Source organism: Mustela nivalis (assembly GCF_964662115.1).
Source record: "Mustela nivalis genome assembly, chromosome: 12".
NCBI classification, from domain to species: Eukaryota; Metazoa; Chordata; class Mammalia; order Carnivora; family Mustelidae; genus Mustela; species Mustela nivalis.
In genome coordinates, this window is record NC_139031.1 from 32,261,969 (window position 1) to 32,281,448 (window position 19,480).

A 19,480-nucleotide genomic window follows, 5' to 3' on the forward strand; every position below is an offset into this window, starting at 1 on the left:
TTTCTAAACTTGGTATAAGAGCCTTTTTAAAATAAAGGGAACTAGTCTGGCACTGTCCAGAAGCGATTTCCATGATGATGGAAATCTATACCTGTGCTGTCCAATTTGGGAGCCAGTAACCTCATGTATTGAGAGTTCAGAATGTGGCTAGTATTGACTGAGGAACTGAATTTTAAATTATACTTGATGTTAATTACTTGAAATTTAAGTGGAAAGAGCCACAAGTGGCTGGTGACTATAGAGTTGGCAGAGGCAGCTTTTACAGAGCTACTTGCCTTTAAACAGAACTTTCCATATCTGATTGGGTAACTTGACCACTGTTTCTTCATTATCACATGAAGTTTTAAGGTACCATGTATTAACAGTAAAACTTTGTGTGTTTTTGTTATTTTAAGAAGTCTATGTGGTCGGCATCAGGGAAATACAAATCAAAACCACAATGAGATACCACCTCACACGGGTCAGAATGGCTAAAATTAACAAGTCAGGAAATGACAGATGCTGGTGAGGATGCGCAGAAAGGGGAACCCTCCTACACTGTTAGTGGGAATGAAAGCTGGTGCAACCACTTTGGAAAATAGCATGGAGGTTCCTCAAAAAGTTGAAAATAGAGCTACCCTATGACCCAGCAGTTGAACTACCGGGTATTTACCCCAAAGATACGAATGTAGTGATCTGAAGGGGCACATGCACCGGAATGTTTATAGCAGCAATGTCCACAATAGTCAAACTATGGAAAGAACCTAGTTGTCCATCAACAGATCAATGGATAAAGAAGATACGGTATATGTATATAACAGAATACTATGCAGCCATCAAAAGAAATGAAACCTTGCCATTTGTGACGACGTGGATGGAACTAGATGGTATTATGCTTAGCAAAATGAGTCAATCGAAGAAAGACAACTATTATATGATCTCCCTGATATGAGGAAATGGAGATGCAACATGGGGGGTTTGGGGGGTAGAAAAGAATAAATGAAACAAGATGCGATAGGGAGGGAGACAAGCCATAAGAGACTCTTAATCTCACAAAACAAACTGAGGGGTGCCGGGGTGGGGGGAGGGGAGAGGGCGAGGGTGGTGGGGTTATGGACATTGGGGAGGGTATGTGCTATGGTGAGTGCTGTGAAGTGTGTAAACCTGGCAATTCACAGACCTATACCCCTGGGGCTAATAATACATTATATGTTTATTAAAAAAATTAAAAAAATTATAAAAACAAAATGAAACAAAAAAATCGAAAAAAAAAGTCTATGTGGTCAAAAGTAAAATTTAGAGAAATTTATGATTTACTGCCTTGTAACATGGAGAGGAAAATCATCCCTGTTTCTGCATTATGTTTGTTCGTGGACTTAAAGAAAAGCATTTCTAAAATAGGAGTCTCCATAGGGTAGAGGCCACTTTTCCTGGGCTACTGGAAGATGATACCCTTTGGGCAGAATTTGTACTTGTAGCCTGAGTGTCCCTCTGTGTGACATTCTCTAAAATCCTCTCTCAACTGGGCATCTGAGCAGGTGGGTCTACCAAATTCTTCTCCAGGTGGGCCTTTCTCTCTTAGTTTGCTCATAGGAGCAAATGGGAGGGGTTTGTTTTCTTTAGGCCCGGAGGAGCTTGTTCTAACTCTTCCTTTTAATTTTTTTTTTTTTTTTTTTTTTTTTTTTTTTAATATGAGGATCCCCACACTTGCTTCTGTTAACTGTTATTTCCTTTAAGCCTGTTATGCCTTTTTTCCATCTGAGTTGAAGTCTCTTTTCCCAGTGGAGCCTTTCTTTCTCAGCTTAGTCATGCTATGTGTGGAGACCCACATCCACACTTCTGGCTTCTCTGACTCATCCTGGGAGGCTTGCTTGCTCCAGAAACCCCACTCACACTGCAGTGGAACAACAGGGAGGCTCCAATAAAGCCAGCCCTTTCTGAAATCTGGCTCTTTTCCTGGCATCTCTTCTTCTTGTCTATAGCTACATGAGAAGGGAAAAAAGCAAAAATGTCCTCCCCCCACTTTAAGGTAACACTTTTAGTAAGTAGTTTCTAGCAACGCTAATTTCCAGTTTATAAGCTACTTCTGTTATTGCTGAAGCTTTTAAATATTCCATAATCTGGCTAGTAGAAAAACCCACCAATGGTCCAATTTTCCTTTTTCCTCTACCAGCAAGCCAAGAGAGTCAATTCTGACAGTTACATTTTCCTTCCAGTTACAGGTTAAATTGTTTCCCTTTCTGAAATATATTATTCATAAATGTGAACAGTCTCTGAACGATAGCTCCTCCCATCCACAGATAGAAGACTAGGTAGCTGGAAATTGCTCATCTGCCCCATTGGCTGTTCTGGAGTTGTATGGAGCTGGGTCTTCACACTTCCATGCCAGGATTTTCCTTGGCCCTCCCTACCCCTCAAAGTAAACCCTCTGCCAAGAATGGCTCAGGCCCATGATTTCCCAACCCAGATGGGTTCAGACAATAAATTTTTCTAACTTGATTTGCTAAAAGGGTCAAAGTTGAATAATATAATGATAATAAAAAACTGATCACTGACTCAAATCTAAGTTTGGCCCGTAACTCATTCTATTTATTTATTTATTTATTTTTTAAACCACTAAACACATTCTGAAAGTATAAAAAAGAACTCCAACCTGAGTGTCCCATTAACTCAGGGAAGCCTGACCCAGGCAGTCACTAAAGAAGAAACTTTATATACCTAACTAGAGATGTCTATGGGAGAAATCAAGAGGTGCACATTATTTTTGATTGTGTAAATTAGCTTGGTTGTGCACAAGTACCACTTTTTAAAATTCTCTCTCTCTCTCTCTCTCTCTCTCTATATATATATAATATATGTTATATGTATTCTTTGTCTTTACTCTGAAGCATTTTACCCACCTTATTATTTTTAAGAAAATAACTTTGGTTTATCTTGATTTGAGCTGGGAGAACCTGCCCACTCTGTATTACTTTTCTCATCTCGGCACAAGACCTTACACAATGACCTTACTGCTTTAATTTTGTGTGCAATGGGGCACCACCCTTTGCTAGCTTTTAAGCCTGGGAATACACAGAGGGTGAACTGCAAGGCAACTGTCTGTCTCCCAAGGAGTACGGGTCAATCTGTTGCAGAGATCTGGAGGTTCATTTGCCAGGAGAAAAGTGCAGTTATATGAAACTCAAGTTAGCTAAATTCCACCTGAACTAACCAGCAGGAGGTGGGAGGGAATATGTGACATTTTTGACAACCGTGGAAGCTCCCACATTATCAAGCCGAGAAAACAGTATGTGTGGCAAAGGTACGGAAGGATACACAGACTGCTTGCCAGAGAGAGATGTCCCAACCCTGACAGCATCCCTGGGGCAGGGGGCACGGAGGGGCGGCGGCCTTTACACGCTGGCCGCCTCACCTTACCTTGACCACATCGTCGTTGAGATGCTTGGGGTCGCGGTTGACCAGGTCGATTTCCTTGGTGTGCGCGTCGTACACTTGCTTCTCGTTCATCTCTTCTGCCATGGCCTTGTTGTTGGGCTTGTAGATGTTGCCCTGTTCCCGGATGGGAACAGTGTAGAGATGTCCCTGGGCAGGGCAGACGTCCAGGAAGGGGAGGGTGGCCGGGGAGATGGGAAGAAAATTTCAAAAACAAAAACAAAAACAAGCGATCAGAAGTCAGCCTGGTGGCGGGGCAACCTCGAGTTTCAAAATCGAACTAACGGCCTCGGCAGTGGTGGCTCCGCGCACAGTAAACTCCTTGGCGCCGCAAGCTTTTTAAGAGGATCGAGGAGAGGACACCACACCCCTCCGTACCAGGCAGGGAGCTCCGGTCTCCCCAGCCCGCCGCCAGGGGTCAGGGCAAACCCCGCAGCGTCCGCCTAGGCCCCCGCCCCGTGCACACCCGGCCCCCTGTACCCTGCGGAGACCCCAGCAGGAGAGGGGACCCGATCTCTGACTTCCGTCCAACCACTCTTGCTGCTACGCCATCCTCGCCCCGAACGATTCACCTGCTTTATTTTTCCTGTCCCCCTAGCCCCAATTCCTTCTCTCAATAAGCTCTTCAAGCTTATCTTTCAGATCCAGGTTGAGCCCCCGACCCACAGAGTGTCCCCATTTTTATTGCTTTCTGGTCACATCTCCCTCGCACTTGTTCGCGTCCCCGACCCTCTCTCAGCCTTCTTTGTCCCTACATTGCTCTCCCCACCCCCGTGGTGGTCACAGTGTCGAAAGCTCCCATCTCTGGAGTAAACCAGGTGTCAGCCCCCCCCTAAACTCCTTAGAACAAGGATCTCTCACCTGCACAGCGCCCTCGACCCACCCTCAGGTCACTCTTAGGCTGCCGGCCGGTGGCTGAGCCGCGGCCGCGCTTGAGAAAACGAGGTCTCCACACCCGGGCGGAGCCCGAGCACAGGAGGGTGGTTGGGAAGGGTGGTGGTAGTTGGGGGGAGGAGAGGTCCATCCCTCTCCAAACACCCCCACCAGGCGCCAAGATGCAGGAAGAGTTCTTGAGATGGCCCAAGAGCTTTGGAAAGTGCAAACAGGACGCTCTCCGCCCAAGCCAACCCGTCCAGGAGCCTGGCAGGGAGCCGCGGGGACTGTCCCCAGGATTGCGGGTGAATGACTTCCCACCCTGCGTTCCATCTCGCCGCCTCTCAGCAAGCAGGGGCTGGACCGTGGGAGTCCCGAAATAAAGCAGCAAGCAGCACCCCAGATCCACCTAGAAATGCGTCCTCAGTGCTAATTTCAGGACCCGATCCTCCTTTCTGCCTTCCTCTAGTCTAGGGGCACCCGGCCCCTTTTCTAAATAGGAAAATAGAAAACATTCCTGCCTCCTCTTCACCTCTCTGCCCAGGCCCATTCCGCAGAGGTGCCAGCGCGAGAGAAGTGTTCCGAAGTCGAGAGAGGGCTGGGGCAGGGAAAGCAGTCGGAATATTTGGAGTGGGAGATAGCAGAAGGAGGCACTCCTTGCGCTCGGCAGGGTTCGGCGCGTACCCACACAAGCCTACCTCGGAGTCTACGTATTTGCCCCCAGACATGCTGGCCGGTGGCTGGATGAAGGCTCTGAGATTTCCCTGGGCTGTTATTTAAGGGAACTGAGGAAGGAAGATCTTGTATTGTAAGGGGGAGAAAAAGGCGCTGGCGGGGGGCGGTGGCTGGGAGGGAGCCTCCTGGCCGTCCTCCAAGGGTTTGTTCTGCAGCGGTTGGCCGGGACTTGCGCGGTGCCGGGTCTAGGCACATCCCCAAGGTTCTGGCAGCAGAGGGCGGGGAGCGCCCGCAGGGAGCAAAGAGCAATGAGAAAGCGTTTCACCAGCGCGGCGTTGCTTGGGCAAATATTTTAAACCTGGGGCAAGATTTTCCCAGTTATGAACCACTCAGAGGCGTCCTGCGGAGAGCGAATGTTTTCGAAGTGTTATCATTCTCACAGGGGTGGGGAGTGAAGGAACCCGCGCGCAAGCAGAGATGCCCCGTGTGGGCACCCGAGCTTCAGAAAGAATTCAGCTTTGTTCTGAGCCGTTTCTCATCGCCCACGTTCCATCGCTGCCCAGGACACAGCTATCTTCCAGTTTCACAGAGGAAGGGAGGAAAAATGACCCAAAGCCTTTAGGTGCATTTCACATGTAAACACAGGGAAGGAATTTGTGTGGGTTCCGGTGTATGGTGTGCTTTTGGTGACACTCCTTTACCTCTAGTTGATGGGGATGGAAACTGGAAGAAGCAGACATGTAGAATTTAACATTTCCCAACCAATTCTGAAATTCTCTACAACGCTTTGAAATAAATGAAAATGTTAAATTTTACTGATCTTTTTTGGAACAAAGGAAATTCATGCCAACACGTTCTGTCATATTTACAAATATGTAAACTATTTACAGTTGTAAAAATATTTAATTAGAACTTCAAGTTTGTCATAGAGTTTTTTTCTAATGTACTCGCCTGTGAGTTAGAGGAGACCCGGTTTTTCTAATTGATTAGAAGTTTAAGAAATTGTTTGCAGTTAAAATAGTTTATCTATTCCTCAATTTGGGGATGCTGAATTTGGGAATTATTATTATAAAGCAACACAAGATAATTAAACAATAAGCAGTAATTTTCCATTTGCGATATAATAAGTCAAGAAATTCACTGTCCGGAAAGGACATTTTACCAGGTTCCACATACAATCAAGAGTAAAATTATGACTTGAAATTAAAACAAACAAACAAACCCGAGAATATACATGAAGGGGCATAGATTACATTAAAAAATACTGGCAGTCTGACATGGAGGTGGGGACACAAAAGGGGGAGGAGAGGTGGAATAGAGGATGGAAACTTGGAGTTGATTATCTAGTTGGGGAGAAGATACAAAAATATAAAAGAACTATAAAGGACAAGCTATTGTTTATAGTAAAAAAGCAATACAATTTTTAAAAAAGATCAGCTTTAATTATATGGCAGGGAAAATGTCACAGGTGTTGGCATTAATTATGGTGGCTAGTCATTATTAGAATACTAAAGATTGGGGCGCCTGGGTGGCTCAGTGGGTTAATCCTCTGCCTTTGGCTCAGATCATGATCTCAGGGTCCTGGGATCGAGCCCCCACATCGGACTCTCTGCTCAGCAGGGAACCTGCTTCCCCCTCTCTCTCTGCCTGCCTCTCTGCCTACTTCTGATTTCTGTCTGTCAAATAAATAAATAAAATCTTAAAAAAAAAGAATACTAAAGATCTTCTAAAAATTGGGTTTTTAATTTTTTATTTCTGCCAAAATCCATTTCTAATTTTTTGAACAAATTGTGGCTTAACTAACATGATATACTACAGAAGAGTGGTGTCAGAGTCAGTGTGTTGTGTGGTGCCCAGTCTACCTCTAAGTGATTCCTGAAGGGTTGCTTTTCATCTAATTCTTCCTTCATAAGTTGGTTGCAAAGCAGTTGTGGTTATGGTCTCTGGAAAAATGTGGAAGCTGTTTCCCATCAATTGTTATTCGGTTTTCAGCTGTGATGAGTAATCTTGACTGTGAAAAAAGTCAACAGGAACAGGGAGAGTGTGTGTCCTGCATTCCAGCAAGGAATGGACTTTCTGGGGAAGCCTGTGAGTGAATGCTTAACTAGCACTCAACCTAGGGAAGTCCATGGCAAAGCCAAATCAACACAGCACAGGGAATCATAATGATCACTGAACCGTTGTCAATGCCAAAATGAATTCCTAATGAGAGGAAAAACCACAAAGTTTTCATTAACCTGCCTCAACAAGAAGCTAGAACCAAAAAGAAACAGATTGTATTCTGGTTATAACAGCTGAATTAAACTATTGGCTCCAACTTCATGAGAAATAAAAATGAAGAACATTGTTAGCATGGGTATAAGATTTGAAACGAACAGATGATATAAAAAGCAATATATCTTTTCCTTTGATACTCCCACAGATAACTTTAGGCTTGGAGGCAAGTTAATAAATTTCTCTAAATCATTTACTAAAAAATGAGTAAATGGCAACTTATTTGCGTTCTTTTTTTTTTTAAAGAAGCAGCCTTAAAGGTCACCTCATGCATTATATGTTAACAAAAATATAGAGCTAAAAGGGATACCATTCATCCAAATCAGTCGCATTAGAGATGTGGAAATTGATGTCTAAATATATAAAAATGATTTGTTCTTAAGGAATTTTGCAGGTAACAAAACATTTTAAAGTTGATAAATAACTAGAGCACCTATTAACAATTTCTGGGACATAAGATTCTTAAATAGTCTGGCGAGGATCTACGCGTGGTAAAATTGTGAAGTTAGTTGCCCTTTGTATTCTCTTATCTTACCAACTGCCACCCCCCCACCCCAACCTCTCCAGTCCCCACCAGCCTAGAATCCTCTTATGCTATACTGGCTTCATCTAATTTCCACTCTAGGATTAGGAGTCTAAGGTTTGACTGCTTACAGTGATATCAGTGGTTTTAAGAAGCAAGCAGCTTTCCAACATTTGTCAATATTCAGAAGCCCAAGATTTCCCAAATATGATTTTGTCAGTGAGTTCAGAAAAGTGATTACAGTTTGGATTATAATGGTGGCCATCACTAGGTGTGATATAAAAAGAATAATAACCAGCAAGGCAGAGCTACCCAGCAGTCATTCCCAACTTGGATCACAGCTCTGGAGTTATATCTTGGAGTCCTGCTGGCTACTTGTTGGCTCACTAGGATTAGGGGCGTTTAGGGGAAGGTCAGAAGGGGAAGGGGGAACATTTCAGAGGGGGACTATTTACATGCATAAATATCAATATTTTTACAGGCTGTATGTTCAGCTGAATATCCTGTTTTTCAGCATCACCACTTACATACCTTCCACTGAATTCCATTCAGGCCTTCCCACACCTGCCTTACCTTGTTCTATAACTTCCATTTTATATATGGAAAGAAACATCTTTCTAGATGAAGATCTGCCTCATCATCTGATCCTGTTCCATCCCTCTTGTGGCTTGAAGGCCCCCATTGGACTCTTCCTTGTTGTGGGCCTTTCCATCTTGAGTATTTTAAATGTCTTTTTTTCTGTTTATTTTTTTTTCTTTTTTTTTTTTTAGATTTTATTTATTTGACAGAGAGAGGGGGGGGGACACAAGCAGGGGGAGTGGGAGAGGGAGAAGCAGGCTCCCCTCTGAGCAGGGTGCCAATGTGGGGCTCGATTTCAGGACCCTGGGATCAGGTCATGAGCTGACCTGAACTGAAGGCAGATGCTTAACAACTGAGCCACCCAGGCGCCCCATCTATTTATTTTCTTAAAATAATAAACAAACACCTATTTCTACATTCAAAAATCTTCCTGATCACAATGGATGAGAAAATACTCTTTTCATATTGTTTCTTTAAATTAACCTCACTCTGCTTATTTGTAAAATGGAAAACATTGACATCTACCCAATAGTGATGCCATGAACATTTAATGAGGTGATGCATTTAAAGCACAAAGGATACTGCCTAAATCATAACAGATGCCAGGGTTAGGGACAAATTTCAGCCTACAGATCCAGAATTGAAATAAAAGTATTTATTTTAAAGTATTTTTATTGTAAAATAGTTTAATCCCCCAAGTTGTAGTAAATAGCGTAATGAACTCCCACCATCAAGCCTGACCAAATAATACCATTTTGTCTTATTTGTTTTAGATTTTTTTTTTAAGATTTTTATTTATTTGACACAGAGAGAGATCACAAGTAGGCAGAGAGGCAGGCATAGTGGGGCAGAGGGAAGCAGGCTCCCCGCTGAGCAGTGAGCCCAATGCAGGGCTTGATCCCAAGACCCTGAGATCATGACTTGAGCTGAAGGCAGAGGCTAAACCCTCTGAGCCACCCAGGTGCCCCTGTTATAGATTTTTTAAAAATGGAAAACATGTGTATTACTAAAGTCCCTTGTGAGGTGTAACTTCCTCTCTTTTGGTAACTGAGCTTAATTTCTTTCACAAACCTCACCCTTTCAGGTGACAGAAACTTCAGGTCAGTCCATTTCTAGTTTCTGCCATGTCATTGAGATTGCACCTAAATTCCAGGGGCTTATGAATTGCCAAGGAATCTCGAGGTAGGTCTGTGGAGGAATCTCTTCCTTGACTGTCTGTCTTGGATCTGCTGATAGGTACATCATCATCCTCAGTTATTGGTCCATTCAGAGCACTGCTACTCTGTCCCTTCGTGTTCCTTCAATATACCCTTTAAGGCTAGAGGCACTTTTTGCTACTTCTGTTTTTTTCTTGGGCTCTAGTTATATCTACTGAATCTGGGTGGGCAGGCCTTACGTAGCAGCACAGATCCACCCACGGTAAAGCTGCTTTGGAGAAGAGAAGAAATGCCCTGCCGTGGTACAGAGAAACTCTAGGGGGTTGCCATCTCCATGAGCCCTACTCAGAAACAGGAGGCACAAATATCTCAGCTATTAGATTCTCTTAATTTATCTGGGCCTCAGCTAAAGACACATATAGGTCAAAAATCATTTTGCTTATTTCCCCAATTTCTTTTCCCTTATGTAGGAAGCCATGCTTATATATCACCCAAGAATTTTTCTGTGCCTTGAATTCCCCCAGGACATTCACCAAGGCTTTTGGAATCAAGAAAAGTCTTATCTCTGCTTTTCTGCGGTAATGATCCTTCCCTAGGCATGGGGGTGGGTAGGGAGGGGAGGGCTCCAGGGGCATCTAGAGAAGAACAGAAGTTAACATTTCAGAAGTGTCATCATTCAGTTTTCTTTTTCCCCTTCAACCAAATCCTGCCAAGTTTTGCCAGTAACATCTTTCTTAAGTTCTATCTGGTATTTCTGAATGATAACAAACCCTTAAATTCAAATTTTAAATATAGGAGAACTTCTGTCAGTATTTGTATTTCATTGATAGCCTTACATTAAGGCTTCCATCCTTCTAAATAACTCATAATATTGATAGTGGAATAATATATCTGGCCTTTAGCTATCATATCAGTTTACTTTACAATTCTTTTATTAAATATTTTGTTACTAAGACCAATGCAATCTGACTGGTTATTTAATATGATTGAAATAAGATTAATTCTTGAGAGAAAATTCTGGATACAAATCATGTGTAGAAAAGTGCAGTTCTTTTCAGTGTCCTAACTAAACTTGGTAAAAGTACAGTTGTATGTTCTTAAATCAGTACAGATGAAGCTTTATGGCTATGTCTGAGTGATATCACAATAGCTAGTTAAAAGTGAAAGATGGTGTGAACCAATACTTCTTTTTCATCATCTATCCATTGCATATATTTTTTTTAAGATTTTATTTATCTATTTGACAGACAGAGATCACAAGTACGCAGAGAGGCAGGCGGGGTGGGGCGGGGGTGGGGTGGGGGAAGCAGGCTCCCTGCTGAGCAGAGAGCCCGGATTTGATGTGGGACTCCATCCCAAGACCCTGAGATCATGACCTGAGCCGAAGGCAAAGGTCCACTTAATCCACTGAGCCACCCAGCTTCCCCTCTCCATTGCACATTTTAAACTGAATTTTAGGGTGTATCAATCAGTTATTGTTATAATATTTTGGCATAAATAAACTACTACAAAACTCCGTAGCTCATTTGTTCACACAGTTCTATGGACTGGGTGGGCTGGGGCTTGGTTGATGTAGGCTAGGATGGCTGGGGCAGCTCTGCTTTTCACTGCAAGTCTGTGCTGGCTCTGTTCCATGTCTCTGTCCTCCTTGGACCAGCAAGCTATTGGGGAAGATTCTTTTCATGATACAAGAAATAGCAGCTACAAAAAAGGAAGAGAAAAAATATGTCATAGGCTCTCGGCAGCCTAGACCTGGAAATGACACACTTAACTTCTGCCCCATTCTGTGGGCCAAGGCAAGTCACATGACCTAGGCCAAGGTCAAGAGTTGTGGAGTGAATTTCATCAATGATGAGACCAGGGCAGAGTGTGAATACAGGAAGATGTGAAGTTCCCAAATATACATTAAATGCATTAGTTGTTAGGGACTGGTTCTTGGTTTCAGTTTTCTGTGTTTTAACCTAGTTTGTTAGATATAACCTTTTTGCTATCTTTTATTTAATTCTCGTAAAGCTTTATATAGTATATTTAAAATCTTCCCATTAAATAGTTGGTAACAAAAAAAATCTCTTAATCTTAAATGCCAACTTCTGTATGAAGATTCTCACATATGATGCTTGACAGAGGATTTCAGCAAGAGGGGTCTAGACAGGTGATAAGATGGATGCACTTTCTTGGGATGCCTGGGTGGCTCAGTCAGTTAAATGGTTAAGTGGTTAAACATTTGCCTTCTGCTCAGGTCATGATCCCTGGGTCTTGGGATTGAGTCCTCATTGGGGAAATTCTTGCTCAGATAGGAGCCTGCTTCTCCCTGTGCCTGCTTCTTCCTCTGCCTGCAATTCCTCCTCTTATTCTCTCTCTCTCTCTGACAAAAAAAAGAAATAAAATCCTTAAAAAAATGCATATAAAAAAAGATGCACTCTCTTGCTTTAAAGCAGAATGTGATTTTCCAGACAGTTGACAATTTATCTTACTTTCAAAACATTAGGCCATTATCTTATCATTGTCATCTCCATTATTATTATTCTGGATTATTGTTTTGGATTACTATTATTGTTGTTCTGATGAAAGTTGTGGCTTTCTTTGAAAATGTAGCAAAATATTGTCTCTAAAAGTAGGCACTCAAAACTCATGGCTTTACATTTTTTTTTACCTATAAAATTTTTCTTTGAGATACTGTCTTTTTACATATTTTATTAAAAGTGAAACTATAAAAACAGTCTGGTTTGTCATCTTATATAAACTTAAATATTGAGCAAATGCTTAACGAGAAGCAAACACAAATCACATTGAGTTCTTTTTAATTTGTGCTTAGATCCTTGCAAAATTCCAGGTTCAATTTATCATCTCATTATGATGACATAAGAAATCAAACTAACTACTATGAAATTGGGTTATCTACCTACCTTGATTATTTTAATAACTAGATTATAATAGCCCTAACAAAATAATCTTTATTTATTTGTAGATTTGATTTCTTTCTTTCTCTCCTTTCTCTCTCTTTTCCTTCCTTTCTTCCCTCCCTTCCTTCCTTTCCTGCCCAGAAAGAGAGAGAGTCCCAAGACAGAGACAGAATCCCAAGCAAACTATTAGCTGAGAGGGGTGCACAGTGGTGAGCTGGATCTCATGATCTCATACCCTGCGATCATGACCGGAGATGAAATCAAGAGTCAGATGCTTTAACCCATCCAGGAGACCCTGGTCTAGCATTCTTTAATAGAGAAAATCTGAGTCTAAACTTAGAGTCACATAATAATATAACCTAGGGATAGTGCATTCAGAAAGCATGAAATGAGAGGTAAATAAATGTTTGGCTCATTTTATCATCTAGATAAATTTATATCAATAATAGAAGTTATAATTACAGTCTTATCTAATCCAAGTTTGAAAATATTTAATATAAGTCTTGGGCATAGCAATTTTCAGAAAACCAGATTACTACATCACATCTATCTAATTGAGAGAAGTAGAATAGACATGTGGACAATGACTGCATTTCCTCCTACCCAAGCAAAACAAAATTATGACTACATTTAGAACTATGAAAACTCCATAAGTCTTATTCAAACTATGACTAACTCTTAGAAAACCTAAAAGGGCAACAAATGTCATATGTATGATATAATGTAATGTAACATATCTGCAATATTTACCATTTTATAATATACTAGTAGAATGATTTTTTTTTTAACTAGAAGAGTGTTTTAACAGGTTATTAGGGAAAAAAAACCCACAGCATATTAGAACATCTCATCTTTCACCTTAACAAATAATTAATTTTAAAATTCCATTTTAACTATAATGAAATGATAAAGAATAAAATAACATACCCGAATATCAGCAAAAATTACGAGGAGATACAGACTTCCACCTTTTTCTTAACTTAATGTAAATATTTGGGAGGAGTCCTCTACAAAAGCTCTTTGTTTTGTAACAGACCCGCCTGGCTTTAAGTCAGAGCTCCATTATATAACAAAGGAAACTCTCTTTTCCTTTTGGCCCTTTCCCTAGTAAATAAACTATTTACCAGGAGTTGCTTTTACCTGGAGAAATTTATCTCTTCAGCCACTCCCTTTAAGGCCATGATGCTTAGTCTTCACTCTTCAAAAATATATGTAAGTTCATACTGATAATTTATTAAGTGATTTTGTCTTTATAGAGAGCTCTGCTTTCTTATAATCATTTGATGAGTTTGTTTTTTCACTAATTTCAGAGAAAATCTGTGATTGCCACATCAGCTTTTGTAGATACTAGAGGATGGGCTTAATTCTGCACTCCTGGTTTTACCTTCAATCAATTCAGCTTACATCAGAGGAGATGTGAATGTGTTTTAAAAGCATGTATCACGAATTATGGTTATGAGACAGATGGTAGAATCCTTTCATAGGACCAAACAAATATATCTGTCAGTTTCATCTTTTCTCTGTCTGCAGCTGCTTCATTGCCATCTCTCTCCATGTCCTATTCAAGCTTTACTAGGGCTTGAATACTTTACTCAAAGTGCGGTCCAGGGAGATACAGCATCAGCATCACCAGAGAGCTTGTTACAATTCAGAATTTCAGGTCCAGTGCCTGATTTACTGAATCCAAATCTGCTCTTTAACAAGAGCTCTAGGTTATTGGTATGCACATTATACTTTAAGAGCTGTGATCTCGGGGAAACTTGAGAATGCACATTTTCTGAAGCATTTTCAAAGTCAGGAGTTATGCCAGCGAATACTACTTCCCAATGTAAGAACTATAAATGAAGACTTCCCTCCCCCACCCCACATATAATTACATGCAAAAAGATCCTTTACATGATGGGAAGAGCAGTAGAACTGAAGCCTGGATGACTTAACAGGGAATCCCAGCTCCACAAGAGGAAGTAACAAACATACTATTAAGGAAATATTTGTAAACAAAGTGAAGGAACCATCATTTAAGGGGGAATCCTACAGGCAAAGTTGGCCAAGTTGCTTGCAGGGAACTGGCAGTTCTTTTCATTTCTATAAACTGAAGGCTTCTTGGAATGTGAAATCAAGAATTACAAACTGGGAAGCTGCCAAGGTTTTTTTTTTTTTTTTTTTTTTTTTTTTGGTATGAAAGGTCCTGAGCTATATTAAACTAACCCATTAGCCACACCCAAAAAAGTATTGGCCTGTAGCAAGATTTGAGACACCACTGGCTTGTTAACTATTAAGAACACGGAACAGTTTTTTAGGGACTGCTTAAAGTAGCCAAAACCCATCTTGCACCATGAAGTGTTTCATGCTGGGCAGACTTCACTGCAGATTTTAAGGCTGGGGAAATTTTCCTTTACAATTCTGAATATTTCTTCAACTCTAAGTATTATAAAATCATGAAAACCTTTAAATGAATCCCTAGTTCAATATGCAGCATAGAACCTGCCTGCATTTAATCTGTCCCAGATAGATTAATGCTTATCATTCCCAAAGTTCTTCTAGGAAAAATATTTTATAATCTTTTTGTCGTTTCCTTTTGTTTGAATATATTTATGATCACAATCTTATTGTGTGTATTTACTCTAATGAAATTTTCACGTAAGAGAATTCCACTTAGACTTTCTCCCTCTCAGAAAAAAAGAATAGTTTTAATAAAATCGTTTCTTTGTACAAAATCTTTCATGTTTCACATGGCCCTTCAATCATCTTTAGAATAAATAATACCAAAACTGGCTCTTTTTTTTAGGGGATTCTTCCTCTCATCTAAATAAAATGTATATAAATAATTCAGTTGATTGCTCACCTGTTTCTTCCACATAGTAAAAAAGGAAATTTTGGTGTTTTATTTCCAGTGCTTTGGTTATGCCCCTTTCATCCCCCTTCTACCCCCGGCATGGCCCTGATACAAGGAGCCCATGAAATTGATTGAGTGTGCTAAATACTCAGTGGAGATTTTCATTTTGCTTATATTATTTAACCCCAAATAATGTGGACTATTCCTGCGACAGCCTCAAGTAGGTCATATCTAAACTGGAGAGGAGGGTTTGGTTTATCTTATGCTTCATTTTATATATTCCAGTGCTGCAACATCTCATTTTCAATATTGGTCCCTATTTTAATATTGATTAGTTTGTGGCTATCACTTTATGAGAAAATATGTATATAAAAGTATTTGTCATTGCAGACATGTCCATTTGGTAACTTCTTTACTTGGGTGCATTGTAGTTTACAAAGTTTTAATCAGAAAGAATATTAAACTTTGTTAGATCATCTAAGACAGAGTTCTGAAGACATCAAGATTATATTTTGTGGGCATTTAGTTTTTCTTTGTCTCAAAAGAAAACTTTGTAATACTTTACCTTACACAGCCATCTAAAGTGTTCAGTTCATTGGACTGCAAAAGGGGAGGAGGAGAAAGAAGAAAGGAAGAGAATGGATGGATCAGTCCTAGCCCAACACTGGGCCAACACTGGGAAATAGAAAGTCCGTGCCCTATGATAGGGTCTAGCATTATTATTATTATTATTGCAAAGCACAGATAGCATTACTATTTTAGATGTGGGTGAAGAATCGGGAGGAGAAATGAGTATGGGGATAACAATAGTGGTTATCACTATAAAAAATGTTTATTACATTTTTCTATGTAAAAATGAAATACTATAATGTTGTTCTGCAATAACACCTAATACCTTAGTAAAAATTACAAATATATGTATAACTTTTTACTAACATAGAAATGCTGTCACACACTGTGATTGCAATTTTAAATTGTATAAGCCCATTGAAAAGCAGTATGACAATATACAAACACCATTAATATGATTGCATACTTCAATCCAGTTTTTCTGCTTTTGAAAACTTATCATGAGCAGGGCGCCTGGGTGGCTCAGTCGTTAAGCATCTACCTTCAGCTCAGGTCATGATCCCAGGGTCCTGGGATCAAGTCCCAATTGGGTGCCCTGCTCATCAGGAAGCCTGCTTCTCCCCTACCTGCCACCCCCCCCCCACACTTGTATTCTCCCTCTTGCTATGTCTCTCTCTCAAATAAATAAATAAAATATTAAAAAAAAGAAAAATTTATGAGCAAATTACCTTATAAGAGAAAGAAAAATCTAGATATGGTTTTCCCTGGGATTTCCAAGATTAAACAACTGTTAATCAGACTGGATAACATATTAAAAGATGTACAAACTGACAAGAAATTTCCAACCAAGTGAGAAAGATACAAAATATGGCCTCTGTTTAGAAAAATACATGCTTAGTATCAATAGAAGTTATTCCTATAAATATTAATATTCTACATGTCAAACTGTCAGGTACTGAAGATAAATATCATCATGTTTTTGATATATGTTAAGGATGTCTATGTTAAAGATAGTGAAATTTTATAAAATTTACAACAGATAGGAATAATGGTATTTGAAAAATACTTTTCTGCCCTGAACTAGAATATAGGGCCTAGAGCACAGATCATAAAGGTCAGGAAAGAGTGTGCTCAGGAGAGTAGGGTATGAGGCTCAGGGAGGGTTTAGGGATCAGAAGGGGACAGAGTGAGGAGGGTACAGGGAACTCAGTTACTAACTTGAGGGGAGCTCTTAGCACTGAGTACTTGGAACTGACTCCATTGATCAGAGTAGCTTCTCCAGCTTCTCAGGGCAGGAATGTGGCATGACTGAATGACGAATGAAAAAGAATTTGTCTGGAAGGGAGAACAAATCATTACAATAGCTGTGCATACATGCTAGAAATAGCAAATCACCTCTATAGTGATTAAGAGCCTAGGCTCTGGTGTCAGGTTCTCTTGGTTCAAATCCTGATTCCCATTGTGATCTTGGGAAAATCCCTCAGCTGCAGGGCATCAGTTTACTCTTCTGAAAAATGGGGATAATGATACAACACATGTCATAGCGTTATCCTGGAGATTAAATAAATGCCTAACAGGTAATAAATGATCACCAAATATCAGTGTTAGTTTTTGTACCAGAGATCAGAATTCTCCTGCTGATATTATGCATGAAGGAGTCCAACTAATTTCCCCCTCAGCAAAAGAAGTATGTTAATCCTTGCTACTTGCCTCACTGGGAAATTGTGTGTTTATCCCTGCAGCTTTCCAAAGGACTTCTTGTTTCACTGTCCCAGTTAGCTGAGCCAGCAGCTGGCTGGAACCCGTATGCCATTCAGCTAGAGAAGCAGGTCCTGCTTACTGCCCTTCCCTTCCCTTTTGTTACTGGCAGGTGCTGGATGACAAGCTACCGGGAGGCTGGGAAAGAAAAGAATGCTCCACAGATGACCTTTTGCTCCAGTCTTTTCCTGATGCATTTATGTCTGGGAGAAATATTTGCCCTTGCTTACGTGCTGTTTCCCACTCTGAGTCATGTCTCTTCCTTTCTCTCATCATTTTCCACCCTACCTTTTCCTATAATGGCAAAAACCACTTCTCCAGCCGTGCAGCCAAGCTGAGTGACCTAACACGTCCACGTGCAGGCTGATAGGTGTCTCTGTCCTATTTTTGGATAATTGTTGAAGTGGTGTCCTCTGATTTCTCTGACTGCTGCATGGTCTTCTTTCTTTGCTACAGACACATGGCAACAGTCAACAGCACAGAGAGGCAAGGTGGGAGAGAGACAGTCAGAAATTATAGTTCCATTTTTACTTCAACTTTTGCTTTTCAGCATTGTCTTTAGGGCACATGGTGGTAGCAGAGTCCTCATGCCCCCTTCCAGGGCCCTTTTCCTTCAATAAGACATAAGTAACACTTTTTATAGAAAAAAGAGAAGTCCGTAGATAACTTCAACGCCCTTTATCCCTGTTCATTTTCCATTGTCCCCTTCACTAGAGGTTTGGGGGCAGGAATGTCCAAAAGCAGAGCTGTGATGGGTGAAGATCATTGTCTTTGGAGGAGGCTCCTATTTTCCCTTTTTCTGTCCCAACTTCCTCTTTGGTACTCTCATGTGGAACTCAGGTTAAGGTCCTCACTTTCCGGTCCCTTATGTAGTTTTCAGTATCCCCTTCTCAGGTCCTTCATTCACATAAAGTAATGGATGACTGCTCATGATTGAAATGTTACCCCACCCAAGGACATCTTTTACTTAAACAAACATCCAAGTGTAAGGTTTCATTATTGGTATTTCAGATATAGTCCAAAGAAAAAGGCTGAGGAGGAGGTACAAAAATGTCTTAAAAATATAACAAAGGGTCTTTGCTCATTTTGCCCTTTGGGGGTGAACAGGGAGAGGAAACTGGGATGATTAAATTATGGGAACCTAAATTGTTTTTATTCCTAAAAATTATTGCCTGAATATCTAGTATATCTTTATCTTCTGCTTCCTCCTCCTTTAATTCTTTTTCTTGTCCTTCCCCATACACATAGATATACCTTGAAGGAAAGAAATATACCAAATCCTGGTTTATGATAAATTGCATTAGTGGTGGTAATTTTTCACTACCTACATTTTTTTTTTTTTTTGGCTTCTTAATGTATAGCTTTTTTTTTTTTTTTAACATTCTTTAAGCTCTTGTTATCTTAAATAAACATTCTAAAATGACAAATCTGCAAGCTAAAGAAACTAAGCCACTATTTTATATGATTTCTCTACTATGCTATTTAATTTGTCCTGGGATTCAAATGAGATGAAGTAGGGATTGTGTTTTCGACAATGTAAAACTCCATAAAGCAATCTTTTCGTATTATAGATTTCAAAATGGAAAATCTGATAGTAAAAGGAATAGCAATATTTTAAACATACCAGAAAATATGTTTCCAGATGAGCTTTTAAGTGCTGGTATTTCCTACCCCTGAGATGCGAAAATACATTTCATTTAGGTAAGAGAATTGAGAGTAAAGACAAGCATTATTCCAAAAGATGAAATACACCTGTTTTACATACATTTTTGTTTTCCCAACTTGATGATTCATGAGTGTGAAAATGGTGAGAAATGAAATCTTATTAGAATCAGTACATTTCAAACATCTCTTGAAAATAAAGAAAATCATGAAGTTGAAATGTGATTCCCATCTCAGCTCTGCAGTCATTTCTAGTTTT

The 19,480-nt window shown here is 40.3% G+C and overlaps 2 protein-coding genes across 5 annotated transcripts in view; one reads left to right on the plus strand and one right to left on the minus strand.

Annotated features, from left to right (window-relative positions):
- The window catches only part of CAV1 (caveolin 1), a 36,188-nt gene extending 30,908 nt beyond the window's left edge, over positions 1–5,280 (minus strand). Inside the window, exons 1-2 of one of the 4 annotated variants that reach the window (XM_082692469.1) lie at positions 4,983–5,280; positions 3,397–3,561 (exon numbers count right to left, since the gene is read on the minus strand). In XM_082692469.1, the coding sequence (XP_082548595.1) occupies positions 3,397–3,561; positions 4,983–5,012 (195 nt within the window). In that variant the 5' untranslated portion in view covers positions 5,013–5,280. Of the gene's footprint in view, positions 1–3,396; positions 3,562–4,272; positions 4,762–4,816 lie in introns of those variants that run through there. The other 3 variants (XM_082692470.1, XM_082692472.1, XM_082692471.1) reach the window with 3 other exon arrangements.
- LOC309845795 (uncharacterized protein) overlaps positions 1–19,480 on the plus strand; it is a gene marked incomplete at its 5' end in the record, with an annotated part of 286,217 nt that overhangs the window by 143,937 nt on the left and 122,800 nt on the right. The window lies entirely within an intron of this gene.